The 18,514-nt window shown below is 50.5% G+C and overlaps 1 protein-coding gene across 1 annotated transcript; it reads left to right on the top strand.

Annotated features, from left to right (window-relative positions):
• Window positions 1-27: 27 nt before the first annotated feature.
• Prpf31 (pre-mRNA processing factor 31) lies at window positions 28-15,521 on the top strand. The gene is made up of 14 exons (XM_004671568.2): window positions 28-97; window positions 1,250-1,434; window positions 1,526-1,586; window positions 4,122-4,205; window positions 4,708-4,805; window positions 5,444-5,550; window positions 5,828-5,997; window positions 6,730-6,887; window positions 10,572-10,661; window positions 12,694-12,821; window positions 12,918-12,990; window positions 13,674-13,802; window positions 13,884-13,982; window positions 15,093-15,521. The coding sequence occupies exons 2-14, from the start codon at window positions 1,258-1,260 to the stop codon at window positions 15,216-15,218; spliced, it is 1,500 nt and encodes a 499-aa protein (XP_004671625.1). The 5' UTR covers window positions 28-97; window positions 1,250-1,257; the 3' UTR covers window positions 15,219-15,521.
• Window positions 15,522-18,514: the final 2,993 nt, after the last annotated feature.

Genomic DNA, 18,514 nt, shown 5'->3' with positions numbered 1-18,514 from the left:
GCCTTGGTAACGGCGCTTGGTTTAGCGTCATCAGAGAGCGTCAACAGCCCTCTGAGGGAGGCTCGTTCTTTGAAACCGCCGTGCGCGGAGCGGAGAGGTGAGTGTGATGGAGACCAAGGGTGGGCGGGTGGCAGCATGACTGGGTCAGGAGGAAGTGTGCAAGGGGAATGACAGGCCTCCGTAGGTGTCGCCCATAGGTCTTATATGTGCACTTCAAGGTATGGCCCTGGGCATATGTCCGGACCAAAAATGGTTCCCTGCTCAGAGTCTTTATTAATGTCCGGAAGGCAGACTTAATGGAGTCATTACTTAAGTAATCATAGCTATATGGAGAGCTTTAGAACCGACACGCAGAGTGTGCGTGAATCCCAAAGCAACGTTACCGTAGGCTGGAATGGGGTATGCAGATCAGACAGGTTCAAATATGAGCTAAAAGCAGAGGAGGTGTTGGGCTCATGAACAGTGGCTGAAGAGCCACTTTAAACAAAGGAAACTGATCACACGAAGACCCAGAAGTGTGGAAAGAAGTTAGAAAGTCAGCCCAGGTTCGATTCCCTAAACCCACGTAAGACCAGAAGCAACAAAGTGGCGTGCATCTGGAATTTCTTTGCAGCAGTAGAAAGCCCCTTCGTTCCCACACTCACTCTCTGACTCTTCTTTCTCTTTCAAATAAAAAAAATTAAAAATTTGTTTATTTTTATTTATTTATTTGAGAGGTACAGACACAGAGAGAGAAAGAAGCAGAGAGAAAGAGAGAATGGCCGCGCCAGGGCCTCCAGACGCGTGCGCCCCCTTGTGCATCTGGCTAACATGGGTCCTGGGGAATCCAGCCTCGAACCAGGGTACTTAGGCTTCACAGGCAAGCGCTTAACCACTAAGCAATCTCTCCAGCCCAAAAAATTAAAATTTTTTAAAAGAAGTTCAAGGTTTGTGCGCATGGATTAGAGAGATGGTTCAGTGGTTAAGGCTCATGCCTGCAAAGCCTAACACCCAGGTTCAATTCCCCAGTACCCATGGAAAGCCAGATGCACAAAGTGATGCATGCGTCTGGAGTTTGCAGCTGCTAGGAGCCCTGGCGTGCCCATTCTTCCTCTCTCTTGCTGTCTCTCCTCTCTCTATGTCCCTCTGCTTGCAAATAAATAAAAATGAAAAGAAAGCACAGGGGCTACTGTGGGAAGAGCTTGTTCTGATATATGCAGGGACTGAGTCGGGGTGAAGTTTAGGGGACCCTGCTCTTGCTTCCCCATAGGCCTTGGGATGTCTCTAGCAGATGAGTTACTGGCTGACCTTGAGGAGGCAGCAGAAGAAGAGGAAGGAGGAAGCTACGGAGAGGAAGAGGAAGAGCCAGCGATTGAAGATGTGCAGGAGGAGACTCAGCTGGATCTTTCTGGGGATTCAGTCAAGAGCATCGCCAAACTATGGGATAGCAAGATGGTGAGAGGGTACCCCGTCAAGAGAAGCTCCCAGGAGGGAGTGGGGAAGGTTGAAGAGTCCTGGGTGTGACTCTCCTCTCCTTTCCTGACAGTTTGCCGAAATCATGATGAAGATTGAGGAGTACATCAGCAAGCAGGCCAAGGCTTCAGAAGGTGCTCTCCCCTCTCCCGCTGCTCTCTACTCTCCTGGCTCTTTTGCTCCCCATGGCTCTGAAACTTGAACATCTTTTCCTCTCAGCTTTTTCCAGAGCCCTCTTGTTTTCTTCTATCCTATCCTAGCCCATTGCTCCTCTAAAATATTTATGCTGCATTGTAGCTGGGCACGGTAGTATGCTGTAATTCCAGCCCTCAAGAGGCTGAGACAAGAGGATCATGAGTTCAAGTCCTGGGCTACGTAGTCAGTTCAGGGTCAGCCTGGGTATGACCCTGACTCAAAAAAGTAGATATGGGAGCTGGAACGATGGCTTAGTGGTTAAGGCATTTGCCAGCAAAGCCAAAGGACTCTAGTTTGATTCCCCAGGACCCACGTAAGCCAGATGCACAGGGAGGTGCATGCATCTGGAGTTCATTTGCCATGGCTGGAGGCCCTGGCGTGCCCATTCTCTCTCTCTTCCTCTTTCTCACAAATAAATAAAATATATTTAAAACAAGTATCTACATACATACATACATACATATATACGCATATATATATATGTATATGTGTGTGTGTTGTTGTTGTTGTTTATTTACTTGAGAGAGGGAGAGGGTGAGAATGGGCACAGCAGGGCCTCCAGCCATGGCAAAGGAACTCCAGACGAATGTGCCACCTTGTGCATCTGGCTTAGGTGAGTCCTGGGGAGTCAAACTGGGATCCTTCGGCTTTGCAGGCAAATGCCTTAACCATTCAGCCATCTCTCACTCTCAAATAAAAAAAATATATGTTTGCATGTTGCAATGCACAGGCATATGCGTTGCTTACGTCCTTAGTTGTATTGTAGGCATTTACTAGTTGTGAGAGGATTTATCTGAGGGTTCCCCGAGCTACAGAATATTTTTCTCCACTTCTACAAGTTATGTGCTTTCCTTTTTGAGATGAGGTCTCACTCTATAGCCCATCCTGGCCTAGATCTTACTAGGTAGTTCAGAATGGCCTTGAGCTCTTGGCAAGCTACCTGTCTCAGCCCTCTGAATGCTGAAATTACAGGGATGAGCACCACACCCAGCATGTGTATGGCTTTATGATTTTTTTTTGTTTGTTTGTTTGGTTTGGTTTTTTAAGGTAGGGTCTTGCTCTAGCCAAGACTGACCTAGAATTCACTAAGTAGTATCAGGGTGGCCTCAAACTCACAGCAATCTTCCTACCTCTGCCTCTCGAGTACTGGAATTAAAGGTGTGCACCACCATGCTCAGCTGGATTTTTGTTTGTTTGTTTGTTTGTTTTAATTAATTAATTTATTTATTTGAGAGCGACAGACACAGAGAGAAAGACAGGTAGAGGGAGAGAGAGAGAATGGGCGCGCCAGCGCTTCCAGCCTCTGCAAACGAACTCCAGACGCGTGCGCCCCCTTGTGCATCTGGCTAACGTGGGACCTGGGGAACCGAGCCTCGAACCGGGGTCCTTAGGCTTCACAGGCAAGCGCTTAACCGCTAAGCCATCTCTCCAGCCCTTGTTTGTTTTTTAAACAGGTTCTCACATGGTAATTCAGGTTGACCTGGAATTCACTATGTAGCCCAGGCTGGCCTTGAACTTGCAGCAGTCCTGCATTAGCCTCCCACTGGGATTACAGATGTGTGCCACCATGCTCAGTGACATTTTTCCTTAAGTTTAAGAATTATATCACTACTAGAAGTGGAAAATGAGTTTAGTAAATACAAAGTAACCATGAAAATAAATCAGTCACTGTAGTGGCACACACCTTTAATCCCAGCACTTGGGAGGCAGAGGTAGGAGGATCACTGTGAGTTCAAGGCCAGCCTGGGACTACAAAAAGTGTTCTAGGCGAGCCTGGGCTAAAGTGAGATTGTACCTCAAAAACAAACAGATAAACATATACACCATCATTTAAGTATCACCTAAAATCTTTCTCATCTCAAGCTTTGAAGAACATTAGGTTATCTCTTGAGTATGCAGACCACCACTTTAATAACACATTGTTACTATGCATGAAATGGGATTTCTAGAAACAGACTCAAAGAAGGGATGTTCTGAGAACAGTATATTCAAAGGACAGGAGGGCTGAAACAGTCTTGTGCTCAGAGCACTGTAGTCAGGCCTTGTGGCTGAGAGGATGAGATGGGGAAGGTGGGGAGGCCAGGCTGAGGAGCTGATGAGGTAAGGGATCTCAGTGGAGTGACTCAAGTGCCCACAGGACTTAGTACTTGTTCTCATGGGGCTTCCGGTCATATGGGAGGCCTTGAATGCCAGTCTGAGGAGCCTTGGGACTGTGGGGAGCCACGGTGGAGTGCAGTTTTGGAGCAAAATGAGAATAACACCAGGAGGGTCTCAAGACCTGGAGGACAGCCTACAGGGAGGGCTGAGAGCAGGAATGCAGGTCCAGGGGATACTTGCCCACAGGCATACTGAGTACAAGCTTCAGGCTCTCCCTGTTCCAGTCCTCAGCCCAGCCCCGGTCTCCCCAAGTCATGTGGCCTGGGAAGGGGTGGGGGTCACACACCCTCATTCTACACTGTTTCTTGTCCTCCCAGTGATGGGACCAGTGGAGGCAGCCCCTGAATACCGTGTCATTGTGGACGCCAACAACCTGACTGTGGAAATCGAGAATGAACTGAGTGAGTACTGGGAAGGGCTGTGGAGACAGACTGCCTGGTGGCCCTCACCCTTTCCCCCTGTCCCAAAGGGAAGACACATCCTTGGATCACTTCTGCTTGCCTTTCTCGGGGTGCTGCCCCTGGCCAGGTTCAGCTGCTGCAACAGGGTGGCATCCATAAAAAGGAAGCGAGCTTGGTGTCTGCCACCTGTTTCATGCTCCAGGGCGATTGCCCTTCCTCCAGCCAGCACCTCCACAACCCCACCAGCAAAGTAGGGAAGGGGGAAAATGAAGACAGTTGTTTTCCTCAAGGGCACAGTCTGGAAGTTGTTCGTGTCACCCAAGCTGTCCTGTAGACCAAAATTAGCTCGTGTGCCATATGCAGCATCCAGGGCAGCTAGGAAATGTAGGTTTTCTGCCCATGCCCGTGCATCACACTCTGACTCTGAGGTGGCAGTGGTGTTAGGCACAACTGGAAGAGTGTGCCTCCCTCAGTGCACATGTGCTCTTCCCGTCCACCTCAGACATCATCCACAAGTTCATCCGGGATAAGTACTCGAAGAGATTCCCAGAACTGGAGTCCTTGGTACCCAACGCACTGGATTACATCCGCACAGTAAAGGTGAGCGTGAGGTGGGCGCCAAGCAGCCAAGAGGTCTCAGGCCCTGGAAATGATGGAGAGGCCTGAATGCAGGGATGCTTAGCAGCTCAGCTCAGCAGAGGAGGGACAGAGCCTGCAAAGGACATCTCGTGCTCCATTCCCCTCTCCCTCCCATCTCCTGGGAGGATCTGTACTTGCCTGACTCCTGCCTCTGGCTGTGGTCTGAGTGGTGGCGAGACAGAGGCAGCCATCCAAAGATGTAGTGGCCTCAGTCAAGAAAGAGCAGAGATGTGAGTGGGAACCAGCCAGGAGCAAGTGAGGAAAGGCAGAGAGGGGAGCTTGAAGGTTTTGGTTCTCTGGGAGAAGAGCAGGAGGCCCCAGTGTCCAGGGGATTGGGAGTGTGGCAGAAGAGCTGTGCACCTGCAGGCTTCGGCAGGGCAACAGGTTTTCCTTGGGGGCCATTATGCTCAGATTCTACTTCCTGCTCAGCCCAGCAGAGCAAGTGGTGGTGATACTACTTAGAAGAAGGCAAGAGAGGTTGTCCCCAGTGTGTAGACCCCAACTTTCCCAGCCACCCCAGGAGACCTGAGTGCATGCTGGACCAAGAGCTTCTAGTACCTTCCTGGGCTGACTTCCTTTCTCTCCCCTTCCCACACCAGGAGCTGGGCAACAGCCTGGACAAGTGCAAGAACAATGAGAACCTGCAGCAGATCCTGACCAACGCCACCATCATGGTCGTCAGCGTCACTGCCTCTACCACCCAGGGGTATGTATGCCATAGTGTAAGGTGCCACGGGCTTCTCATAGCCACCGCCAATGCTGGAGACCAGAAAGGGTAGAACAAGGGCTCAACTCAGCCTGACCAGGACGGTGCTGTCCAAGAACTACAATTCTCAGCAGGCCTTGTGCCCCGGCTTCTGGGCTGACAGGACTTGGGATCACCCAAGCTGCACGCACACAACCATGCACACACAGCTAAAAGAATGGGGCGAGACACCAGTCAGACAGGTACTCAGCAGGACTGAGGTCCATCCCTGCTTCAGGCAGCAGCTGTCAGAGGAGGAGCTGGAGCGGCTCGAGGAAGCCTGCGACATGGCACTGGAGCTGAATGCCTCCAAGCACCGCATCTATGAGTACGTGGAGTCCCGGATGTCCTTCATTGCACCCAACCTGTCCATCATCATTGGAGCATCCACAGCCGCCAAGATCATGGGTGAGACCTCAGACACTGCTGATGGGTTGTGTGGCCTTGATGACAGAGGATGATTGATTAGCTTCTGGGGCTCTTGCATGTTGCCCCCCCTCCCCGCCCCCTGAGACTGAGGCCAGCCACATAGCAGAAGCATGGAAACCCTGAGTCCTGGGCAGAGCTGTGTTTGGAAGGTTGCACAAATGGCCTTCTTCCTGCCAACAGGGCCAGCTTGGACCCCCAGGCAGCCCAGGAGTAGTAGAGAGAGTTCTCTGGGCCTCAGTTTTCCCCACAAGATAGAGATGCTAATCCTACGCGTGCCCCAGGTTCCTTGCAACCGATGGCCACAGCCTCTGCTTACTTGGCTGCCATTTCAGAGCACTGTATACCAAGGCTCACAGTCAAGCAGTCTGAGCCGCTGTGCTGGCAGGATTGGTTTCTTCTCTGCCTCTCTGCTTGGTTACCGATGGCCATCTTCACGTGGCCATGCTCCTGTGCAGGTCTGTCCACATTTCTTCTAAGGACTCCAGTTAAATTGAATCAGGGCCCATATTACCTCATTTTACTTCAGCTGTCTCTTTATAAAGACCCTGTGTTCTATCCTGTAATCCTGGTATTTGGGATGCTGAGGCAGGATTACTGGTGTAAGTTTGAGGCTGGCCTGGCCTACAGAGTGAGACTCGCAGACAAACAAAGGGAGCACACAGTGCATGTGCCCTCAGATGTGAGGTGAGCCCTGTGTTTCTTACCTTGCAGGTGTGGCAGGCGGCCTGACCAACCTCTCCAAGATGCCCGCCTGTAACATCATGCTGCTTGGAGCCCAGCGCAAGACACTGTCTGGCTTCTCATCTACCTCAGTGCTTCCCCACACTGGCTACATCTACCACAGCGATATTGTGCAGTCCCTGCCCCCGGTGAGCCCTCCTCGGGGTCCCCAGCAACCCTCAGACCTTGTCTGGTTTCACTGGCAGCAAGCATCAGGATCTTGGAGGACAGGGCAGCATGGGGGGAGAAGTGAGGACCCAGTGCTGGGAGTGCCCTTAGCGATGAGGTGTCTCTGTGCCTTATTCTCACCAGCTGAGAGATGGGAGAACACATCTGCTTGCTAGGCCAAAATGAGGATCCAGTGCCTACAACTTACTTAACATGCAGGCCTTCCATAGAGCAATCAAGTGACATAACTCACAACCCTTAACACTGGACTGCTCACTGTAAGGACTTGCAGGACTCACTGAGAGCTTCTGTGCTCACAATTAGGGTTTTGTCCAGGGCTGGGGCACAGATGAACAGCTGCCAAGTGTGGACACATGCACACATGGGTCCAGGAGAAGGTCGTGCCTAGGGCCTTCCAGCCTCTTTCCATGCTGTCCACAATATATGTGACCAAGGCTCCTCCAAGCCTTGTTAGGGTCCCTGGGACTATAGACACATTCTAGGTGCTCATGTGACTGACCCCGGTCTCAAGACTGACTGGTGCCCAACCCTGAATCAGCCCTGCAATGGGAAACCATCTTGTGACCATCTAGCTAGCAAGGCACCTAGGCCAACAAAAGTCACCCTCCAAGAGCCCAAGGCAAAGGGCGCTTTTTTTTTTTTTTTTTTTGGCCTGGAGCTGTAATCCATCATTCTCACACATGGCATATATTAGCTAGGCAGTGCTCTGCTGCTGAACACAGCCCCACACTTCACAGGCAAGGTTAGAGTCTTTCTTTCTTTATTTTTATTTTTTTATTGAGATAGGGTCTTTTTCTGGTCCAGGCTGATGTTGTCTCAGGCTATCCTGGAACTCACACTGAATCCTCCTACCTCAGCTTCTGAGTGCTGGGATTAAAGCTGTGCGCCACCACACCCAGCTAGATTCTTTATTACACATTTCTGCTGTGTTCTGTTACTCCATGATAATTCAGTCTGGCTGTGGAGTTTTTGTGTTTCTTTTTTTGGTTTTGGTTTTGGTTTTTTGAGGTAGGGTCTCACTCTAGCCAATCTGGAATTCACTATGTAATCTCAGGGTGGCCTCACACTCACAGCAATCCTCCTACCTCTGCCTCTCAAGTGCTGGGATTAAAGCATGCACCATCACGCCCAGCTCCAGCTGTGGGTTTTAAGAGCTTCTTGGGGCTTCCTTAAGCAAGGGTCACCTCTCATTAGTGGCACACAGCATGAATTTCAATGATGTACAGATTAGCCTTCTTATTATAAGCACATTTTAAACCTTTTTTATTTTTATTTTTTTATTTTAGAGAGAGAGAGAGAATTGGCACACCAGGGCCTCCGCCACTGGAATCAAACTGCAGGCTTTTGTGCCACCTAGTGAACATGTGCAACCTTGCACTTGCCTCACCTTTGTGTGTAAGATGTGCAGAATTGAATGTGGGTCCTTAGGCTTTGCAGGCAAGTGCCTTAACAGCTAAGCCATCTCTCCAGCCCCACATTTTTTATTATTTAATAATCTTCCATCTGTGATGCAGTTGTCTTAAAGGGGTTTGCAAAGTTTCGTTTTGCTTTGTGACAAGTTCTCATGGAGTAAAAGTTGTCCTTGAACTCCTGATCCTCATGCCTTTGCCTCCCAAATGCTGGGGTTACAGGTGAGATGCACCAGGTTTAGCTTGGGTTTGTAGGGTTTTTTGTTGTTGTTGCTGTTTGTGTGATTGTTTTTTGTTTGTTTGTTTATTTTTATTTTATTTATTTGAGAGAGAGAAAGGCAGGCAGGCAGAGAGAGAGAATGGGCGTGCCAGGGCTTCCGGCCACTGCAAACGAGCTCCAGACGTGTGCGCCCCCTTGTGCATCTGGCTAACGTGGGTCCTGGGGAATCAAGCCTCAAACTGGGGTCCACAAGCTTCACCGGCAAGCGCTTAACCGCTAAGCCATCTCTCCAGCCCTGATTGTTTGTTTTTTCCTGTTTTTTTGAAGTAGGGTATCACTCTAGCCCAGGCTGATCTGGAATTCACTATGTAGTCTCAGGTTGGCCTCAACCTCATGGTGATCCTCCTACCTTTGCCTCCCGAGTGCTACACCCAGCTGTGTTTTTTTTTTTTTTTTTTTTTTTTTTTTTGGTTTTTCAAGGTAGGATCTCACTCTAGCCAAGGCTGATGTGGAATTCACTATGGAGTCTCAGGGTGGCCTCGAACTCACGGCGATCCTCCTACCTCTGCCTCTCAAGTGCTGGGATTAAAGACATGCATCACCATGCCCAGCCCCAGCTGTGTTTTTAAAGAGTAGTTTAGTGGCCAAGGAGATAGCTCAGCAGTTAAAGGCAGTTGCTTCTAAATCCTGCCAGTCTGGGTTCAATTCCCCAGCCACTCATGTAAAGCCAGACACAAAAAATGGTGCTTGTGTCTTAGTGTTTGTAGCAGCAAGAAATCCTGGCAGACCCTCACACACAAATTAGTTAATTTTTAAAAATATATGTTTTAGGACTGGGTGTGATGGTGCCCCTTTGTAAGCAAATGTCTTTTTCTATTTTTCTCAATTTTTATTAACATTTTCCATGATTATAAAAAATATCAAATGGTAATACCCTCCCTTACCCCCCCCCACTTTCCCCTTTGAAATTCCATTCTCCATCTTATCCCCTCCCATCTCAATCAGTCTCTCTCTTATTTTGATGTCATGATCTTTTCCTCCTCTTATGATGGTCTTGTGTAGGTAGTATCAGGCACTATGAGGTCTTAGATATCCAGGCCATTTTATATCTGGAGGGAGCACGTTGTAAGGAGTCCTACCCTGCCTTTGGCTCTTACATTCTGTCCGCCACCTCTTGTGTAGGTAGTGTTAGGCATAGTGAGGTCATGGGTATACAGGCCATTTTGTGTCTGGAGGAGCACATTGTAAGGAGTCCTACCCTTCCTTTGGCTCTTACATTCTTTCCGCCACCTCTTCCGCATTAGACCCTGAGCCTTGGAAGGTGTGATCGCGATGTTACTCAGTACTCCAGTTACTTCTTTCCAGCACTATGATACCTTCTGAGTCATCCCAAGGTCACTGCCATCTGAAAAGAGAAGATTCTCTACCCAAAGTGAGAGTAGCATTAATATAAGGGTATAAATATTAAGAGAAGTGATGTAAGCAAATGTCTTTAACTGATGAACCATCTCTCCAGTCAGTGGTGCACATTTGTAATCCTACTACATGGGACACAGAGGAAGGAGAATCAGGAGTTAAACGTAGGCCTTGGTTACATAGTGAGCGCCAGACCAGCTGGGGCTACTTGAACCTCAAATCAAGTGGCTTTGCTCCCTGCCCGACCCATGACTTCAGTATAAACTGGAAATAAGAATGCATCCCTAAAGAGGTTGTTAAAAGCTGACCAGGCCGGGCATGGTGGCACACACCTTTAAGCCCAGCACTCGGGAGGTGGAGGTAGGAGGATCTCTGAATTCGAGGTCACCCTGAGACTACATAGTGAAATCCAGGTCAGCCTGGGCTACAGTGAGACTCTACCTCGAAAAACAAAAATAAAAAGCTAACCAAGCCTGTTTCAGGGACCCAAGGAGCTACCATCCCTTGATGAGATGTGGCCACTGAAGCTGTGGTCATTGCCTCTGTGTCTGTGCCTGTGGGGCTCACGGAGACAACCTGTCCCCTTTCGATTGCTGCAGGATCTCCGGAGGAAAGCAGCCCGGCTGGTGGCCGCCAAGTGCACGCTGGCAGCCCGTGTGGACAGCTTCCATGAGAGCACAGAGGGAAAGGTAAGGGGTGACACTTGACTGCCTGAGGTCTGGGGTCTCTTCAGGGGGAGTGCCTGCTGCGAACAAGCTCTTCCAGTGTGTGTGTGTGTGTGTGTGTGTGTGTGTGTGTGTACGCACACCTGTAATCCCCACTGAGCTCAGGCCTTCCCCCATCCCCACTAGTGCTTCCGTTTCCTAGGGTGGTTGTAACATATCAGCAGAATTTTAGTGGCCAAAAGCAGGTTTGCCAGATGTGGTGGCTCAAGCCTGGAATCTCAGCACTTGGAAGGTTAAGGCAAGAAGATCATGAGATTGAGGACAACCTGGACTAGATAGTGACACCTTGTTTTTTTAAAAAAAAAAAAGTGGGGAGGCACACGCATGCGCATATTTAGTATAGTCCTGGAGGTCAGAAGTCCAAAATGGGTCTCACTGCAATAACATTAAAATGTGAGTGGGCTGTTCCCTTCTGTAGACTCTGGGGAAGATCCCTTCTTGGCCCTTTCAGCTCCAGAGATCACCTGCTTTCCTTGGCTGGTACTCCCTTCCTGCATTTAAAGCCAGTCTCTCCGGCTGTTTCTGTCCACACCACTCCCTCTCCGGCTGCTTTATGGCCCTGGTGATAACCTGGAGCCTACACTAATAATGTGGATACTTTCCTATCTCAGTCTTCACTCACTATAGCAGATATCTTTCACCAGCCAGGACCTCATCCAGGTGGTTCTGTGGGTAGCGTCTGTCTGTCTTAGAGGGCTTAGTCAGGAAGTGGGGACTCCGTTATGTGCAGTCACCCCACATGGCCCAGGATTCAGTCTCTCTCCTCCTACCTCTCTCTTTTTCTCTCTCTCCCCCTCTTAGTTTTTTGAGAGATAATATTCTATGGCCCAGGCTGTCCTGAACTCACTGTGGAGCCCAGGGTAGTCTTGAACTAAATGACTCACCTGCCTTAGCCTCCTAAGTGCAAGAATTCCAAGTGTGAACCACCCTGCTTCTTATTTGTTTTCTCTTGGACCACTGTGTAGATACTGGGGTTGTAGCAGGATGTTACACAGATGCTCAGACTCCACACCTGTTTTTGTTTTTGTTTTTTTTCCTGTGGTACTGGGGACTGAACATAGAGCCTCATGTGTATTAAGCAAGCATTTCAGCAACTGAGTTCTATCCCCAGCCATCCCCCCTCCTGCATTTTTCCCTGAGACAGTGTCACTATAGCCCAGGCAGACCTTGAACTTGCAGTTTTCCTGCCTCAGCTTTCCAGGTAGCCTTGATTGCACATCTGTGCTGCTAGATTCAGCCCTCCACAGCATTTACATTTTAGCTGTGACCAGTTCAACAAGACAGCGTGTTGGGGAAGTCTGCAGTGTGTCAGCAGTGCTGAGTCAATACCAAGGACAGTAAAGGGAATTGGGGGCTGAGGGAGGTTAGATGCCAACTTAGCTAGGGTATCCTGAACACTTCAAGGAGGACCTGCTTTAACATGGACCAGGTGAGGCTAGAAAGCCAGCCACACGAGTGCTTAGGGGAAGAGTGCTCCAACCAAGTGAGGAAATGCTAAGCACAATGGCCCTAAGGTTGGTGCACAGTGCACCCAGGGGCAGCTAATACAGAGCTTTACACATACTAGGAGACTCTGGTCCCCGGTGCAGACACTGAAAAGCAGCCTGATTGAGCTCTGTTCTGAAGAGTCCAAGGCAGTCTATGGTGTGGGAGCAAGACAGTGAAGATGGCGTGCCATCTATCAAGCCATGGAATGAGGCAGAAGTCTGGGCCACACAGGTGTTCTGTCTGGCTCAGTCATGTATGAAGGGCTCAAACAGGGGCAGTTGTTCATCAGACCCACAGCTAGAAGCAACACCTGAGCCTAACCTACAAGGTCAGAGAGTCCCAGGTCATAGATGAGACTTCAGTCCCAGAGCCTGCAGGCCCAAGCAGGAAGAGTGAGTCTTCAGGGTACTGTGTTCAGGTAGACAGATGGATGGCTGGTGGATGGACAGGTGAAGCCTAGGTGGTGGTTTACATGAACAGCCACAGCCTCTCTCTAACCCCTGCCCAGGTGGGCTACGAATTGAAGGATGAGATTGAGCGCAAGTTTGACAAGTGGCAGGAGCCACCACCTGTGAAGCAGGTGAAGCCTCTGCCTGCACCCCTCGATGGGCAGAGGAAGAAGCGAGGGGGCCGCAGGTGAGGGCCTCTGGGGACCCTACAGGGGTGAGCCTGGGATTTAGGAAGGGGGAAAGCTGGTGTCCTCCCAGGTAACTCCCTGTGCCCCTGTCCCAGGTACCGCAAGATGAAGGAGCGGCTGGGACTAACAGAGATCCGGAAACAGGCCAACCGCATGAGCTTTGGAGAAGTAAGGAACACTCCCTCAGGGCTGTGGAACCTTTGGGGTCCTCCCCTCTCATCCTGGGGCAGATCTGAGACAGTGAACAGACTTCGGGCTCCCTCCAGCTCACATACCCCCACCAAGCCCCATAGTGACTTCTGCTGCCCTCTCATGCATCTCAGTAAACCCCCTCTTCACCCAGGTCCTCAGCAGTCCTACAGGCCTGCCAGCTTGCCCTTCCCTGCTTCATATTCTTCCTTCTCCCAGACCACACCCCTGCCTGTATGGAAGCTTCATCCAAAAGGCCACCACAGCAAAACGTATCCCTATTTATTTAAGAGATAGCCAGGGCCTCTAGCCACTGCAAACAAACTCCAGACACATGGTGCTACCTTGTTCATCTGGCTTTATGTAGGTACTAGGGAATCAAACCCTGGTCCTTTGGCTTTGCCCGCTAAGCCGTCTCTCCAGCCTCTTGCTCCAGTTCTTGATACCCTAAACACGGGTGAAATTGCCTGGCAGCTCAGGGCACAGCACCAGAACCTGATCCTCCTAAGATCCCCAGCATATCCCTTGAAACCTGATCCTCATAGGATCCCCATCATATCCCTTGAAACCAGCCAACTAGACACTGCCTAAGTGTCCAGTGGGCTGAACCTGAGGACTGGATGAGTAACCTAATGGCAGGGTCTCTTTTTCCTTCCCACTAGATTGAGGAGGATGCTTACCAGGAAGACCTGGGCTTTAGCCTGGGACACCTGGGCAAATCAGGCAGTGGGCGGGTGCGGCAAACACAGGTGAATGAGGCCACCAAGGCCAGGATCTCCAAGACTCTACAGGTATGGACCGGCCCAGGTGAGGAGGAGCTGAGTGGGATGTAGAGCCTGGTAGGCCTGACCCCAACCTCCCTTTCTCCGCAGCGGACCCTGCAGAAGCAGAGCGTAGTGTACGGTGGGAAGTCTACCATCCGTGACCGCTCCTCAGGGACAGCCTCCAGTGTGGCCTTCACCCCACTGCAGGTACCATGATCACTCCTACCAGAGTGAGAGGCCCAGTTCTGAAAGCCCCCTGCCTTTCTACTCCCAGTAACCCTAGTCGAGCTCCTTTCCCCCTGACCTGTGAGGCAGGTGCTAGTGTGATGGGTTGTGGAGGTCTTATTGGTGTGGCACATGAAAAGCCAAGGCACTCCTGCTGCATAGTAAGTGGCAAAGGATGGCAGTGACAGGCAGTGGTGCATAGCTGTGATGAACACAGACCACCTCTGGAATCAGCCTGGGACCGTGTCCAGGTGACTCAGATACTCTGAGTCTCCAGCGTTTGCTTTTGAAAAGGCCAAAGCAATTGGCGTAACCTCATGGTCCACTCAAGTGGCCTTGGATGTCACATGTGGGTCTCAGGTCCCAGCCTGAGAGCAACAAGCACTGTGTGTAGAGCTGGCTGTCTACTTAGGTGCCTCAGTTTACTCACGACAGAGTGAGGCGAGTCCATCCCGTAGTGTAACAAGGGATGGAGGAGTTCACCCACTAACAGGAAGTGTCCCCTGAACATCCACTGAGTTGTCAGCACTGTCTCAGGCTCCAGTGACCGACAGGAGACAAGTCTTTCCCCTGCTGAAGTTGTGAGTTGGCGGGGACTGATGAATGAGTAAAGTGCACAGGGCACCGGAGGACCACAAGTGCCAGGAGCAGCAGAGTAAAGGAGATAGGGCTGGGCAGTTTCAATCTTAAGAGTATCTGAAGGAGGTCAAGCAAGCCAGGAAAACGTGCCATCTAGCCTTTATAGTCACCCATGGTGTTGGTAGGATTTTCAGGAGGACTTTGGGCCAGCCACATCACCCTGGTACTGTTTCCTCAACCAGAAACCAGACAGGAATAGTGTGTTGCCTTACCTGTGGAATTTGCAAGTCCAGACACCCAGGCCTCCTCCCCTTCCATCCCAGACCCACTGGATCAAAAGTCCCAAGTTGAGGGAGACCCTGGGCACTATAAGCAGTTCTCATGTCCCCCGAGGACCAAGGGAAGGGCTGGGGGCCTCTGACATATGTGGCTCTCTTACTGTGGGGAGGAAGATGATGGTAGGAGGCCTGACCTTCTCTTCACCCCACCTGGCATTCTTCCCTCTCCACTCAGGGTCTGGAGATTGTGAACCCACAAGCAGCTGAGAAGAAGGTGGCAGAAGCCAACCAGAAGTACTTCTCTAGCATGGCTGAGTTCCTCAAGGTCAAGGGCGAGAAGAGTGGCATCATGTCCACCTGAGGGTAGCTGGCACCCTGGGTGGCCACCCACTGGAGAACAAGAAGGCTTGGTGCTTGGGGAGTGATGGGCGTTTGGCTTAGGGGACCTAGCGGAGGCCGCCTGCCCTGCTCAGCCCTTGGCCCAAGGCGAGGACACCCAAGGAGGAGGAGGAGGAGTGTTGGTCAACCCCTGCTTTCCAGCCTGAGACCACTGCTGCCCTCGTCAGGGGTAGAGCAAGTCTTCATCACACTCATCTTGTTTACTTTAGCAGGAAAAGATGCCTTTTTGGAAAGAATATAATTAAAAGCACAGTATCAGGCTCTGCTCTTGGGGAGTGGTTACTTGTGCAACACCCTTCGGAGCCAGAGTCGCGGAGCTTCACCGCAGGGTCTGCACCCGGCCTTCTCCAGGAGGAGGAAAGCACTGGCCATCTCTGAACCCCTCAAGGGCATTGGCTGTCTTTGGCTGAGCAGCATGGACACCTGAAAGCTCCAGCGCTCAGCACAGCCCACGTTTTGCTGGCACCAGAGGCTTCCCCTTTCCAAGGTCACCCCATGAACCGCTGGGAAGGGTACAGAAAGCACTAGCTCTGTAGGACTCAGCAGGGCCCCAATAGTGGGGTCCTTATTTAACTCAGGTGTGTTGAGGCATGCTGAGCTCTGACGTCCTGCCCTGATAGGTCCAATGGCTGTAACAGTTCCTGCCAGGCAAGGAGGAGCACACACTGCCCTTCAGTCAAGGGTGCTTCGTTTGGGCTGAGGTGACAGGACAGGAACAGAGTGGGCCATCCCAGGGCATGTCATTGAGCTGGTGGTTCCCCTGGAAAGGTGAAAGGCCCTGAGCTCTGTTTGCAGTGCTGAAGCTGGCTCTGGGTCTGAAGAGAACCAGGTCATCTGGCCAGTGAGGTCAGGGCTCCTCATTCAGAATCTTGGCGGGTCTCTCAGGCTTGCTAGGTTCTCTTTGAGATCTCTCTGGGCTTCTGCTTGTCACCTCTTGTGTGTCTCTGGATCTCAATCGCCTATGGGCCTGCCAGGAAAGGGCCTTTGGTTCACCACTCTTAGAGCCTTCCATTCTATCCCTGGCTAGGTTCTTGCCTGACAACTGCCAGGGCAAGTGAGGTGATGTATAAAGCCGTGACTTAAGTCACTGTGCTTCACAATTGCCTAGAGGACTCACTGAAATATGGCTAATGGGCAGAGTTTGGTTCAGGTTTGCTGAGTTTAGGGCTGGGAAATGCATTTCAGCCTGTAATTCTATCTGCTCAAGACTAAAGCAGGAGGATCAAATGTTCAAGGCTGTCTGGCCTATACAATTAAAGGCCAGCCTGGGCTGTATGAAGCCCTGTCAGAGAAAGAAAAGAGAAAGAGAGCTGGGCATGGTGGTGCACACCTTTAATCCCAGTTCTCAGGAGGTGGAGGTAAGAGGACCTTTGTGAGTTTAAGGCCAGCCTGAGACTACAGAGTGAGTTTCAGGTCAGCCTGGGCTAGAACAAGACCCTACCTTGAAAAGGGATTGAGAGAGAAACCCAGTGAGGTGATTCTTGTCGGTAATCCCAGCACTGTACTCTCAGGAGGCAGAGGTGAAAGGATTGCTATAAGTTGAAAGCCAGGCCTGGTGGTGCATGCCTTTACTTTCAGCACTTGGGAGGCAGAGGTAAAAGGATTGCTGTGAGTTTGAGGCCAACCTGAGACTATATAGTGAATTCCAAGTCAGCATGGGCTACAGCAAATCCCAAAGGTCCCAGGTTCTGTTCCCCAAGACCCATGTAAACCCAGATGCACAAGGTGGCACAAGCATCTGGAGTTCATTTGCAGTGGCTGGAGGCCCTGGTTCGCTCATTCTCTCTCCTCCCTCTCAAATAAATGAAAGTTAAATGTATTTTAAAAATAATAAAAGACAGTGATATAGCCCAGTGGTAGGATGCTTGCCTGACTTGTTCAAGGCCTCTGTCAGGTTTTGAAAAGCGGGGGTGGGGATGTTTAGTGTGGTATACACATCATTCCCAGCACTTCAGGAATGAAGGCAAGAGGATCCGGAGTAAAAGGTTATCCTTGTCTATTTAACAAATTGGAGTCCAGCATGGGCTATATGAAACCCTGTCAATAAAAGAGGAAGCTAGGGGTAGAGCTCAGTGGTAAAATGCTTGCCTCACATGTGTGATTCTGAGTTCAATGCTCAATATTGAATAAACGCAAGTAAGCGCCTTTAACCACTAAGCCATCTCCATGGCTCCTTAGTAAACGCATTTCAAACCAGTTCCCACGTGCTGATGGTGCTGTTCCAAGGGCCACACTGAGAAACAATGCTCTTGGAAAAATCTTTTTGTGCCAGGCCTGACAGTGCACACCTTTAATCTCAGCACTCAGGAGGCAGAACTAGAAGGATCACCATGAGTCTGAGGCCACCCTGAGACTGCATAGTGAATTCCAGGTCAGCCTGGACCAGAATGAGACCCTATCTTGAAAAAAACAAAACAAAAAAATCTTTTGTTAGGGTGAGGAGATGGCTCAGCAGTTATAGGAACTTGGCAGACACAGACAGATACACATACAAGTATTTTTCTTTTAAGAAACGTCTTGAAGGTAGGTGTGGTGGCACGTGCCTTTAATCCCAGCACTCGGGAGGCAGAGGTGAGAGGATCACCATTAATTCGAGGCCACCCTGACAATACAGAGTGAATTCCAGGTCAGCCTGGGCTAGAGCAATACCCTACTTCAAAAAACCAAAAAGGAAAAAAAAAAGGCTCAGTGGTTAAGGCATTTACCTGCAAAGCCTAACAACCCGAGTTCAATTCCCCAGTTCCCATATAAAGCCAGATGCACAAAGGGGCACCTGCATCTGGAGTTTGTTTGCAGTGGCTGGGAACCCTGGCACATGCATGCATTTTCTCCTTCCCTGTCTGCTGAGTGTGGTGGTGCATGCCTTTAATCCCAGCACTTGAGAGGCTGAGGTAAGAGAATCACTGAGAATTTGAGGCTAGCTTGAGACTACATAGTGAATTCCAGATCAGCCCAGTCTAGAGCAAGACCCTACCTCAAAACAAAAAAAGAGTTGGGCCTGGTGGCGCGCACTTAACCCCAGCACTTGGGAGGCAGAGGTAGGAGGATCCTTGTGAGTTCCAGGCCAGTCTGAGAATGGATTCCAGATCATCCTGGGCTACTACAGTGTAAGATCCTACCTTGGGGGGGGGGGAGCTTTAAAAAAAATGGGTGTGCTAGGGGCACCAGCCACTGCAAATGAACTCCAGATGTGTGCACCACGTGCAGCTGGCTTACATGGGCCCTGGAGAATTGAACCTGGTTCCTTTGGCTTTGCAG

This window comes from Jaculus jaculus, chromosome 14 (genome assembly GCF_020740685.1).
Source record: "Jaculus jaculus isolate mJacJac1 chromosome 14, mJacJac1.mat.Y.cur, whole genome shotgun sequence".
NCBI lineage: Eukaryota > Metazoa > Chordata > Mammalia > Rodentia > Dipodidae > Jaculus > Jaculus jaculus.
The sequence above is the reverse complement of the archived record's forward strand: the minus strand, read 5'-3'. Positions and strand labels throughout refer to the sequence as shown.

Coding starts and splice junctions, on each gene's coding strand:
- Prpf31 (XM_004671568.2), top strand. CDS start 1,258: ATGTCTCTAGCAGATGAGTTACTGGCTGACCTTGAGGAGGCAGCAGAA. Junction 1,587..4,121: donor GCAGGCCAAGGCTTCAGAAG/GTGCTCTCCCCT, acceptor TTGTCCTCCCAG/TGATGGGACCAGTGGAGGCA. Junction 13,803..13,883: donor GGATCTCCAAGACTCTACAG/GTATGGACCGGC, acceptor CTTTCTCCGCAG/CGGACCCTGCAGAAGCAGAG.